Source organism: Lactuca serriola, chromosome 1 (assembly GCF_051521515.1).
Source record: "Lactuca serriola cultivar US96UC23 chromosome 1, Lser_US96UC23_V15, whole genome shotgun sequence".
NCBI lineage: Eukaryota > Viridiplantae > Streptophyta > Magnoliopsida > Asterales > Asteraceae > Lactuca > Lactuca serriola.
This window is the reverse complement of record NC_136408.1, coordinates 44,304,182-44,318,097: the sequence shown is the minus strand read 5'-3', so window position 1 is coordinate 44,318,097 and position 13,916 is coordinate 44,304,182. Positions and strand designations below refer to the sequence as shown.

Below are 13,916 nucleotides of genomic sequence, written 5' to 3'. Positions count from 1 at the left end.
ATCAAGTTCTTGAATTACATCAGCAAGACTAAGATGATTGAGATCTTTTGTCTTCTTGATGATAGCCACGTTCATATCCCATGATTTCGGAAGTGAATTCAGTAGCTTTTTGTTTATCTCAAACTTAGACAAGAAGATCCCAGCTATATTCATCTCAGTAGTAAGTGTAGTAAATCGCTACAACTGAGTTTCGAGGGTTTCTCCAGAGATATAATCGAAAATGTTGAAATTTTGTCTTAACATATCCTGACGACTCTCTTTCATGTTTTCAACTCCCCCGTAGACCTTAAAATCAATTAAAAAAACACAACTAGAAGCCAAAATCAAACTTAAAAGTCAAACCCTTTGATTATAAACCTCAAAAGTCAAATTTAAAAAGTTAAACTCAAAAGTCAAACTTGAAAATCAAACTTAAAAGTCAAATTTGAAAAGTTAAACTTAAAAGTCAAATTTAAAAAATTAAACTCAAAAGTCAAACTTGAAAAGTCAAACCGAAAAACTAAATTTGAAAGTTTGAAAATTAAACGAAAAAGTCAAAGTTTAAAGTCAAAGGTCAAACTTGGAAGTCAAAGTCAAAATTTAAGGTCAAAAGTTAAAAAAATAAAAGTCAAAAATTAAAATATAATTTATTTATTAATTTTAATTTAATTAATTTATTATTATTATTTTTAATTTTATTATTATTATTATTTTTTATTTTGGATGAAAAAGAAATTTAAAATTAAAAGGAATTTAGTTTTGGGGTTAAAAGTGTTAAAAAATGAAAGTTAGAATCGACAGGGATGGGTTAAGTTCAAAAATTCGAAGTTAGATAACCAGAGATTGCTTGGCTGAGTTGGTTAAGTGCGCTGCCTTGTGAACTAGAGGTTCTGGGTTCGAACCCCGTCACCCTCAAATCCGTTTCCCCTTTTTTTAGTGTATGCGAAGCGAAGTTGCTGCAGCGAGGACGAGCACGCGATGCCAGCCGATGCGATGCGAAGCGGGGATCTGTTGCGAGATGCGAGACCGTAAACGCTGTTGCGAGATGCGAGACCGTAAACGCTGCTGAGCCGTATACTCCGTGCCGATGCGCAAACCTCGGGGGAAACCCTAGCTGCTGGCCGCCACCCCGTCGCAGTTTACGACTAAAAACACCGTTTTTTACCATTTTTTGCTCCAAAACTCGATCAAAAATCCGTTTTTATGAAAAACGCGAAGAACAAACCCCCCTTATTTTTGCGAGATCTATCGAAAAACGCAAAAATATTTCGAAAATAAGATCAAATAATGCCCCAAATCTGACAAAATTGACTGATACAACTTGGCCCTGATACCAATTGTAAGTCCCTAATTTGCCTGTGTATCAGTCAGATCCGTTTGATGGTACGGAATCCCAATCAAACGGATGATGTCAGATAAAATAGAAGAGAATAAGAAGAAGAAGATGACGAATCTCAATGTATTAATAAATAGAATGATGATCCAGATACAAGAGATTCACACACACTAACACACAATAGTTCTTCTGTCTCTCTGGCCGTAAACTCTCTAGGGTTTATCAATCCCTACTCCTCACCCTAACACCTCTATTTATACTTGGAATATGGGCCGGATAACACATGGGCCGTAAATGAGTTTACGACCGTAAACTCAGCCGTAAACTAGACCATATATTCATAAATATTACAGAAAAATACAATTGCCCAGAAAAGTAAAGTATAAACTATATTTTGACCCAACAAAAGACCCTCAAAAAGCTAAAATGTCTAGATCTAAGGTAAATAAGCATAAAGGTTCAATCTTTTTACCTGCTGGAGCTCTAATGGTGCAACCCAACTTCAGATCCAAGGCCTTGCTTTCCTCCTCTAGCTTCTTGGTGCAATAATTCCACTCTCCAAAGCTCAAGATGCACACTAACTCACTCTTCACACACCAACTAGGGTTTTGGGACGTTCTCTGAGGTATGGAGGCTGAGGTGAGGGTAAAGAATGAGCCATAAGGGTGTTTATATAGTCCCTACCCCGAACATTAGGGTTTTTAGCTGACGCGAGTACGCCCAACGTACATAGGATTACGCCCAGCGTACTAGGGCGCGCCTAGTACGCCCAACGTACTCTCATGTACACTTAGCGTACCCCTCTTTGACCCAAAGTTTCAACTTTAGCCCCTAAACTCCCCGGGACTCAACATAATTTCTCCGAGGGCTATAAAAGACAATAATCAAAAGAAGGCGGGTTTCGAAATATACCTCCTGGGTTCGGGGCGTTACATCGTTCTTACAATTTCAGTTTTGGTATCAGGTACTTTAGTTAGCAAGGGGAAGGGCTCGGATTGATGGCATGGCACACACCACAGTTCTTTAGCCTGAGAGATTACTCTGATATTTCGTATGAGATTTTGATATGTTGAACAAATATTATGACAGTTTAGACATATGAGTTTTGATTTGATCTTATGGTGATGATGTTTATGTTTAGTAAATGATTTTGAAAACGAAATTTTTGGACCATATTTTGGGATGTTTCAAAAATGATATCACTCGTAAGTAGTCGCAATAAATATTAAACTAAAATCTAGTGTTAATAATACTATGTTTCGTCGAAGGAAAATAGAATTGTTAGAAGCGAAGCCCTGGCCAAGTTGGGAATCAATCACTTTAACAAGTGAGTGCATAGTTACTTTCATCTTACAAATAGATATGAAGTAATTAATATAAATTACGTGCTATGTGTGCATATTATTTGTGTTTTTGATATCTATGTTGGATGAACGATTTATACATGTTTTAAATGATTTAAACTGTATATGTATTTTATATCTACAAATATGTTGGGTAAAACACGGGTAGATGAAATAGTCGATGTGTGATGAAATAAAATGATGAAAGGCCTCAATGTTTACGATGATCCAGTTATCTAGCGGAATATAGATGGTGACCATAAACTATTCTAGACGGTCTAGTGGAACGTTGGTAGGCTCGCAACCTGTAGGTGTTTGTGAACGATGTGCTCACCGGTGTACTCCATCCCCCTCATGGTTGCCTTACTAACATATATTGTTGAGGAATCCCCTAAGTAGTACTGTCATCCCGATGATGATCCTTAAGCTAGGTCCCTTAATTTAAATGCTTTAGGGACATAAAGTGATGATATAGAGAACGGGTAATCGAGTTGATTGATGTGATGAAATTAATAAACTTAATTATTGTGAGTTGAAAACCCAATGTGCTCACCAGACTCCCAAACCTGAATCACTCAGTTTATTGTATATAGGTAATGGCACAATAGCATAGATGCGACGATTTGATGAAAGATTATGTATTATAGGTCAGTAGAAATAAATAGATGTTGTAAGGCCTATGTTGTTTCTGTTTATGCTTTTGATTTGTATTAACAATGACATCCTGAGGTTTTTAATATAATGAAAATACATTTATTCGGAAATGCTTTGATAAATTCTTTATCATATTTTTAGGAACAAATTCCGCAACATATTTCTTTAAAAGGATACTCTGATTTTCAAATAAATCATAAACAAATCGGTCTTTTTTGGCATTGAAATTGGGGATGTCACAGTGGGTTAGACCCAATGATATGTATGGTATGTGGTATTTGGGGAACTCACTAAGCTTTGTGCTTACGGTTTTTATGATTATGGTTTCAGGTACTTCCGATTCAAAAGGGAAGAACCCCGCTTGATCACAGCGCATCCATCAATGTTTTCGCAACTTGATGATATTGGGAAAAGATAATTGGTGTTTCTGATTAAACTAATGAAAATTTTACCTTATAATTTTTTGATCGTTACAATTTTCAGTAGGTCTGGGAAAATTATTTTTTATTAAATTATAAATAATATTTAAATAAAAAAAATAAATAAAAATTTAATTAAAAATATAAATAGATGAGGGTAAAATAGTATTTTTAATGGATAGGGACCAAACATGTAACAAAATTATAAAATAAAGACGGTTCGAATTAAAAAAATAATAATAAATAAATAAATAAATAAAATCTTAAAAATAAATACATAAATTACCCTAAACAAATACATAGATTACCCTAACCTACAGCATCCGTGTAATTTACCCTTTTTAGAAATAATGGGAGAAAATGGTTTCATAATCCAAAAAGAGGGGAAGGGTTTGAGGGGAGTTTCTGGTCCAATAACAAGAATCCTGAATTCAATTCGGGATGAGCACATCATCCACTGTTTATTACGGATGCGCATTGGACAAGACGCTTTACATATCAGACACTCCAACAAGATTCCATCGTCATGCGCCTACACAAAGTCTATCACCGGTTCTCTCTCTTTTCCCTCACTTCACCCCCTTTTCTTCCTCATCCATCTTCAACCCTCTTCTCTTTTTATTCCCCATCTTTTCTCTCTTCCAAACACTGTCGAATTTCATCATCAACACCGCCTTCCACCCTCAACCCTTTTCTTCAAACCATGTCTACCTCACGATTACACAATCTCGTCCCTCTTGCCGCAATCGCTACCGAAGACGCTACTGGTCCTAATGGGTCAACAGCTACGCCTACTTGTTTTTCGATATTCATCTGAATTGATTCTTTCTGGAAGCACTGGTTATTGAATTGGATGATCGCTTGTAATTGGATAGTTTTGTTTAACGTCCCACCCAAAGTATAGGAAATTCCATTTCGATTGAGTCTGCTCTGAAAATTTGGTTTGTAGCCAAGAAACTGGAATTCAAGGATTCTATAAACTGCTGACTGCTTATGTTAACAGATGTGTTCCAAGTAAAAAACAAGTGAAATACTCACTCCCACCCTGACTTTGGTGCTAGGCTAGGTACAATTTAATCTATACGATAGGGAGACTTCTTAGGTTGGAATAAAATCCATACAAGTCTTTCGCATATAAAATCAAAATCGGCTTCTTAGACTTGTTGTCAATCTGCTCTGATACTGATAGTTTTAGACCTTGTGAAAGCATACACGGCTCATGTGGATCTCACGCGAACCACGTGAGTTGGGCATTTTTTTCTTTTTCTTTTTAGACAATGTACTTTGATCATCTTGCACCCAAACCTCCCAAACCCCTTTTTAAACCATTTTTAATGATTGATATATTTTTACAACTCCATTACAGAATACACATAAATTAACACTCTTTTAACATCACTGACATTATTGGATTATGGATTAAGCTAAGCTTTTCAGTTTAGACATAAAACTTCATCAAAACGGGTTGATAGACATCAATTGCAATGATGTCCACCAAAGACCAAAACGGACAATCTAACTTCCTTTTAAAAGGTAACATATGACTTATTAGGACACACAATCATTTCTTGAACTTCATTCCAAGTGAGTGTAATCCTTTATTTCTAGCAATGGAATCATCCATTCCCATTCCATAGTTCACATACATACAATTTCCAACTATTCTCCATAGAATCATTGTGGATTCATGGAGTCTCATAAATTGTAGACAAAAACCATAGTTCAACTAGATTATATGAAGTTAAACAAGGGCTCAAATTGTTTCGTAATGGTCGTTTGAACTCAATCCACAATCATCCTCTTTGGAATGTCCAATTCTAAGGATCAAACTCTAGTTCATTCTAGGTCATCATTTTGACTTTCAGATTGAGATGCAAGAAATAATTTTATTGTCTAAACTATGAAATATGATCACCATAATGTTTGGAACACAAGGTACAAATCATTCATGCTATAGTACAACTTGTTCATGAAGTTAAAGCTTGAATTACCCCAAATCAAACCATCTATTAGCAAATGGTGACTATATGGTGTTGTCAAACACTAACCCATCATTAGAAACCAAACTAATAAACTTATGATCAACAAAATTCATATTCCTCATGATTAGAATACAAATCGAGCTATAATGAAGTTACATGCATGACTTTACGTTTCATGGATTTGGAGCTTGACGCATATGATGTTGTCTCTCTAACATTGTATTCAAGCATCAAAATTTCAACAAGAACACAACTAAAATGTCAAAAAATACTTAGAATACAAAAAGAAATCAAATGAAACTCTACCAAACTTGGTACCCAACTTAAATATCAAAAGCACTTAGAATACAATAGGAGTGGAGAATTAAAAGTCTCAGAGTTAATATATATTCTACATCTCTCACAAAGAATGCAAATAGGGGATTTGAAGTCGTTATCTTAAAGATATAATATCTAAAAGACCGATTCAAATACCATCAAACTAAATGTTTGATGCCTAATCCTTGCAAAGAATTTCTATCTTAATTAATTTTCACAAAATTAAAATAACATCATCATCACGATCACCATTCCACATTGCATTAATTTATTTTCACGATCCTTCTTTTCGTAACCTTTCTCTTAAAATCTTCACTCCCATGTACCTACATTGCACAATACCCATGGGTTAATATACATTTTTGTATCCATAATATACACCAATTTAAACCAAACAATAACAATCTCAAAAATTAAATTCGTTATAGTACCTTCCAATCATCATCACAGTCGCTTGAGGATTGGTGCCAGGGGATTGCTCAAAAGTGGACCCATCGATGACACGAAGCCTATGCACACCCATAACCTCATAATCATTGTTCACCACCTTGCCAACGTGGCACCCACCATGATAGTGCCATATGGTGATCACTGTGTCTTTACAAAATTGCTCGAGTGACTCTGTGTCATTCGTGTGTCTAGGTATCAAGTTGACATTGGCAGTGACACTCATATTAAGCAGTTTATTGACAGTTTCGTTGTCACACTGAGTGAAGTTAAGGAAAGGTTTCGATCTCACGAGTTTCTCCATCATCCGGACTCCATGAACACAACTCCTTAAGTCGTCAGGGTGGCTAAAGTAGTTAAATACAACAGATGGGTTGTTGTCGACATTGGTGTTGATCAATTTCAGCTCACCCTTTGACTTTGGGTAACCAATCTTTTCTAAGATGAAACCTCCATGAAATGCTTCATGTGGGATATCCTTTTTGTTTCTTTTGTACAATTCAATCGCTTCTTTTGTTCTTTTCTTCGGAGGAATGGTTGAAAGCTGTCCAATCTGTCACAAACAACACATGATATTATCAACTTAGAACAAAGTCACAAATTTTATCACACTGTCTGTTGATACAAAATTTTGTAACACTAACCTCAGCTGAAGTGATACCATGATGACAATGGATGCTATCCGAAGATTGACCATAACCACTACTGGCTTCAATAAACACACCCATTTTTGTAATCCCAACTGTTTCAATCAGTGACTGTTTGACAGGTCTATTAAAAGGAACATAAATGGCGTTCATGGGATTATCCGACATGTTTTTCCCAACAAATTCGTTGTCATGCACTACCGAAATGTTTAGTTTCTCAAGATCATCTTTTGGCCCTATCCCACTAAGCAATAACAGTTGAGGACTCCCAATCGCTCCACTTGTAACAATAACCTCGCTTCCACGCTTCCTAGAAATAAATGCTTCATGTAAGTCCCCATTTTCGTCTTTAAAAACCACCCCAATCGCCCTTGGTTTCTTCCCTACATTTGACAAACAAAAGATGTAAATAAACATGCATTACTTGCTATAAAAAAAGTTTAACATATATTAAAATTTTAGTTTCATTTGTGGAATGTGTATACCATTTGTGTCGAATGTAACTTTTTGAACTCGTGCATGAATTAACACATCGAGGTTTTGAGGGTTTGCAGAAGATAGTAACTCAGCAGCAGTGTGTCGACGACCATATTTATCAAAAATGGTCCCACCAACCTTTGTACCATACAAATGGTCATATGTGAACCCATTATTGGGTGAAACACCGACATCCAAAAGTCCATCTCGAACTGCTCTTTGCCATGGTTCGAAAACAGGTTCATGAACAATTTGCTTCTCGACCCATGGATATGATTCATTCACCAATTTTGCATCCCATCCTACGCTCTTAACATAACTACAAAGAAAAAAATGATTACAAAGTATAAAAAAAGGGAAGTTTAATTTTCTTAATTGTTTTTATTTTTTGATCATACAATTATCCGTTTTGAAAAATGAAACACAATTAAGAGCTGATTTTGTAACTGTTATTTTAAGTTATATGTTAACAACTTTTATGAAATTGAAAATAAAAATCTGATAGGTTTGATGGATTTTGAAAACAAGAGGGGTAAGATAGGAAATGAGGAAATGAGGAAATGATTTGCTCAGTAACATTGAAGTGAATTGGTACAAATGGGTCCGAAATAAATGTATAATCCATGTGTCACATGTCACTTTTAATGTTATATTTTGTCTTTTGATGTATCATCATTGATCACCTACCCACTACCCGCTCCTCATAATAAATATTGAAGGATGGAGGACAGGAGGAGGGACCTCACATTCACATAGCATTTACTATTTTTTAAACACAATTGAAATTTTGCTTCTTTTCTTTTAGATTTTCGATTGTTTTATATAAACGCAACATCTATAACTAAATTCAGTATAAAATGAATTCAATGAACGTAACCAATCGATAATGAAAGAGATAAATGGGACCACTGTTTTTCCAAATGTTTATAATATAATGATTGTGGTTAGAACGAAATGGCTAATGATAACAAAACAAATAAATAAGACATTTACACCTATATGTTTAGATAATATTTCCATGAATCACACTAGCGCACTACATCAAATATAAAGATCTACACATTTCCCTCTCCACAATTTGTAGAAATATATATAATAATGTCACACTATATATATATATATATATATATATATATATATATATATATATTAAAACTGTTTCCCTTATGAATAGTAAACTTATATGTTTTTTTGTCAACTTTGTCCCTCATTTTTAGCTATTTTAACACTTTTGGTCATTTCAATCAAAATTTTTATATTTTTTAGGAACCTTTTAATATTTAAAATTTGGCCACAAAACTTTAAGGAATTGACAACTTTGGTCCATTTTCGAAAAACTTTCTAATTCAAGCCCCTTTAATTTTTGTCATTTTGACACTTTTGGTCCTTATAGTCAAAACTTTTATATTTTTTCATAAAAAACACAAAAAATTGCCTGGAGAGAAGCCCGGGTTTTTCCGCTAGTTAAGTATATAAAAAAGAGTTACAAGTATATAGAAATAATTACAAAAAAAAACTATAAAAATGTAATCAACTTCCCTACTACACGTTTAAAATGGAGATTTAAGATATATCAAAACAACTAATTGTTATAACAGTATATATGCCCACTCCTCCCTTAGAAAGTATAGATAAAAAAATTTGATGTTTTCTTTGTAACTTTTTCCCCACAAAAAATATAGAATGTATATACAATAATATAAATAAACATTCCCATGTTATTTTTATTTAAGCATTTAAAGGCTTAAAATAAATATTTTTATGATGAACATTATCACATTAATAATTCCAATACCTGGTGTCCATGACTTGTGCATGTATTGTGTCCCTTGACGATGATGATTGTGATAGTATTGATAATGATGATGTATTTAATATATAATCGATCAAAATATATCGTAAAAAAGATTGTACATAGAAATTATTTTTTAGGCAATAACATTTTAACCTTTTCTTTATTACTATATTTTACTTTATTACTATTTTCACTTATATAAATTCGATCTCTTATCAAGTTATACATACCTAAATCAGTAAAATTTTAATGACCATGAGTCCATGACATTAATTTTGAAATTAAAGTGGTGATGAAAAACTATATATTAATTTTGAAACTAGTGATGGATGAATGATATAATATTATAATTGTTGCTAGAAAGTAAATTGTGAAAAATAAAAATAAAGCTTTTAATGCGTTTGGTAAAATTCATATGTATTTTTTTCTTTTTCTGAAACAGCGAAAATATATTAAACCACTGCCAAAAAAAAAAGCAAAGGCACGAAAAGCAAAAAAAGAAATCAGTGAGTAGGTGAAAATGTTACAAGAAAAAAAAAGTCATATGCATCGATATGGTGAAAAAAGTGAGTAGGTGATAAAATTCGTACGTGTTACTAAAAAGTAAACAATAAAAGGTAAACTTTAAGCGTACATGATGATGGACATGGATGCTTGTTATTAATGCACAAAACCACCACTACTTTTCAAAACACGTATCATGGAATTTAAATAGAAACTACCTTCATTTAAATCATATTTTATTATTGACCGATTAAATGACTTACACATAATTGAAGAGAGAAGTTAAACTCCTATATTGAAAATCTTTCAAATGCGTTAAACTTAAAGTCACGTCAAAAAGAATTATACTAGTATTAGACTATTAGTATTATTTTGGTTGTTGGTTTATAAGTTAACTAGTAAAAGTAATATTGGAAAAAAAAATATTTGATAAACTAGCTTATATATAAAAGGTCATAAAAAATATTAAAAAAAATATGTTTTTATAGTTAAGTAAAGATATATTTAATAATATAATGTTCTTAATAATATAATATTTGTAATCATATTAAATGCATCAATTATTTATAAAATAAAAAACGTATTAATATTTTATTAACTCATCACCCAACCCCCGGCCTGTCAATTTTTCTCAATGCATATCTAGATAATTCTAAAGAAAAAAAAATTGTTTTCAAGATTGAATGAACAATTTTGAATCCTTCTTTAATTGTTTAAGAGTGCTTGTTTAAACAAAGGAAGCTTGATTAAGAGAGTTGTACCTTGTGCTTGCTCGGGTGTAAAATCCTGCGTTGATGGAAGTACCACCACCCAAAACCCTAGCTCTTGCATTGAAGACTCCATCATTTGACACAAAGTATTGTGAAGCAGAAGAATCAGATGTGTCGGCAAGGGTAAGATGGAAATTTGACAAAAATGAGACATTCCTATTCGCAAAAGGGACACCACCCCTTTCAAGTAAGAGCACCCGATAGTTTTGAGACAATGTGGCTGCTAATGGACACCCTGCAGAGCCACCTCCGACAACAATGTAGTCATACTCCTCCTTTTTTCCTCCGCCGTTGGATGGGATTGACTTTGCTGATGACGACGGTGGTGATGGTGATGAGAATGAACTCGATGGTCGGATGAAGGGGTACTTGGTTTGCCAGGGTATCTTATCACCTGGATTTGATCAGAAAAGAAGATTACTATTTTGCCCTTGACTATATATGTATATTTTTCGTATATGCCAACTTTTGTCACAAAAAGTTACATTTTTGGACAAACATATATCCGAAATAATATGACATAAAAATGTGCGAAATGATTAAGAAATTGTGATTTGTTACAGTGGTTTTGTACGAACAAAGATTGCATTTTTGGACTACCCCATAGATAAAATGAGATAAAATGTTAGTTTTTTTTGTTCCAAAAGCTTGAATCTTTGAAAACAAATCAAGAAATGCAATGGATTTGTTTTATTTATCTTGACTATTCAAAGATCGAACAGTTGAAATACTTTCTATGAAACTATCAGATCAACAGTATTACGGGAATGTAGTGAAGGCTCATTCTATCTCTCGGTTTATGTAGTGAAGGCTTTAACTATTCAAAGATCGAACAGTTGAGATACTTCTAGAGGAAAGTTTCAAGCTTTTGGGTTTCTACCATTTTAACTACAACTACCCACAAGTTAATATCTATATATATGGATCTAAATAATGTTTTATATAAATATGTGCGTGTATGTTGAAATAAAACCCTAAATTTTTCCAACTTAACAGCAATTAATATCCAAAGAAATTAATCTTTTTCCCCGATCAAGGCTCGACCTTTTGTGCCAAAAAGTTGAAGCCTTCACTACATAAACCGAGAAATAGAATGAGCCCTTAACAAGAAAACACACATACTCTACTAGAAAATTGAAGGACAAATGCGACACCATCCGTCGCTAATACCCTTTAAATTTAGAGATGTAAACAAAAGCTTGAAACTTTCCTCTATAAACCCGGAAACTAAATGAGCTAAAAACAAGGCATAATTAAAGGATATATATATATATATATATATATATATATATATATATATATATATATATATATATAGAGAGAGAGAGAGAGAGAGAGAGAGAGAGAGAGAGAGAGAGAGGAAAACAAGAACCTTGAGAGAGGGTGAGTAGGGTGGCAAGAAACAGAAAGAGAGAGAGCTTGTTGTAGTTGATGATGAATGCCATTGGAGAAGGAGACACTTCACCACCTCCAAATCTGAATTTGAGTTGTGTGGCAAACTTTGGTTGGTGTTGTTGTGTGTGCAAACTGCAAAGTGCAAACACACCCTGCCTCTTACATTCAAATCATCACTCACTCATACCTTTATATAATACCCCCACTCTATGCATACACAACTGTAAAATATATGATTAATATTAAAAAGGAGTCACTTATGGTTGAGCTACAAGAATTATATTCTATAGAGTTGTATCAAGAGAGGAATTATGGCATCAATAATGTGAAGAAGGAGATAAAGAAAGAAGAGAGCAATAAATGAGGGAGAAACTGCACCACTGGTGGAGAGGAGAACATTTAATGACCGCTCCATCTTCCTCCTACTACACACATATTATGAAATATGAATCAATGTTTACAGATGAGTTCGGTATGGATGCAATCATGGCCGTTGGATTTAATGCAAGCTTAGAAAGGTTATAATAATGAGTCAAATTTTTTATTGACTAATTGAAGTTCGAGATACTACTACGACGTTGAAACATATAACAGTTCAACTTTGAGTTTATGAAGGCTATCTACTCGAATTATTAATTATGGACTTACTTTTGACCTCTATATGGATGCATTCTTATTGCAACCTTATGGTCTAGTTTTGACATATATCTTTGAATTCAAGTTTAAATTTGACTCTTTTTGTTTTGGAGGAAATGTGAGGTTTCATATGTGTATCACTTTGGGATTTCGTGTTGAATCAAAGTAACACTCTAACGACCAACTAAAAGCGATGAACAATTAACTGGAAACAGTGGGAATAGAAAGAATGCTATTTTTTTTGGGTTGGGTAGTTGTTATTTGCAAAGAAGTTTCCTAAATTAATGAGTCGTGATTCTATTAAGGATTTTTTTTTACTTTGTACAAGAGTAGACAAACCACTTCAATCTTTTCTTTGAAAAGCTTGGAAAGTTAGAACAGAAAGAATGATGTCTTTAATAAAATTTTGTTCATATATTTCTAAGAAAGAATAATCATGAAAATCCAAACCTAAGGGATCCTATTTATAGTTTAGGTAACTTAGGGACAAACCAAGATTCCAATCCAAATCATTTATTTATATGCATTCAAGAGGCTTCTAGAAACCCCAATGACGCTCCCAAAACCGTCATCTCTTGGACGGTTCTAGAATTGTCTTTTTTGTTCCACGAACAATTACAATTCTTCTATTAAATGTTTAATTGGTTAAGTAATAATGAGAGGTTTTTTTGGTAAAAATGTTATTTATTTTTAGCAATGAACTATTATTTTGGAACAAACAAAAAAAAAGATGAACTATAATTTTGGGATTGAGGGAGCAGTAATTTATCCCGAATTAATTTCAGATTAATTTTGATTAATAATTAATCAATTTTAACTGATTTTACATTAATTTACTAATCATATAAATTAACAAAACAATTATTTTAACAATTGATCTCATCTTAATATATAAATCACATAATAAATTAACATACAAATTTTTTATTACCAATTAATATATATTAACAAATCATTTCCTCATAATTTTCAATTAGTTTATTAATTATAAAATAATCTAATAAATTATATTCTCTCTACAAATGTCATTATAACCAAGTTCTAGTTATGAGGACAACCAAAAAAGGGTTTTGTTTCTAATTACAAGAATAACCAATTTAGTTACTAGTTTAGACACTTTAATCCAACAGTCTTTCACTTGGATAAGTCTGTAACTACAATTGCAAGTATAGACCTTGAACTAAACAAAAAATAGTGTTTTCCGAAGCCATTGT

General features: G+C 33.0%; 1 protein-coding gene across 1 annotated transcript; it reads right to left on the bottom strand.

The window, feature by feature from the left end:
* Positions 1-6,070: 6,070 nt before the first annotated feature.
* LOC145086470 (protein HOTHEAD-like) lies at positions 6,071-12,379 on the bottom strand. The gene is made up of 6 exons (XM_079024235.1): positions 12,044-12,379; positions 10,663-11,065; positions 7,611-7,921; positions 7,123-7,508; positions 6,463-7,031; positions 6,071-6,357 (listed from the first exon to the last, which is right to left on the bottom strand). The coding sequence occupies exons 1-6, from the start codon at positions 12,114-12,116 to the stop codon at positions 6,306-6,308; spliced, it is 1,794 nt and encodes a 597-aa protein (XP_078880361.1). The 5' UTR covers positions 12,117-12,379; the 3' UTR covers positions 6,071-6,305.
* Between the last annotated feature and the right edge of the window lie 1,537 nt (positions 12,380-13,916).

Excerpts from the sequence above, each read along its gene's own strand:
- LOC145086470 (XM_079024235.1), bottom strand. The coding sequence starts at position 12,116 with ATGGCATTCATCATCAACTACAACAAGCTCTCTCTCTTTCTGTTTCTT. Across the intron at positions 11,066-12,043 it reads CCTACTCACCCTCTCTCAAG|GTGATAAGATACCCTGGCAA; the intron begins GTTCTTGTTTTC and ends GATCAAATCCAG. Across the intron at positions 7,032-7,122 it reads ATGGTATCACTTCAGCTGAG|ATTGGACAGCTTTCAACCAT; the intron begins GTTAGTGTTACA and ends TGTTTGTGACAG.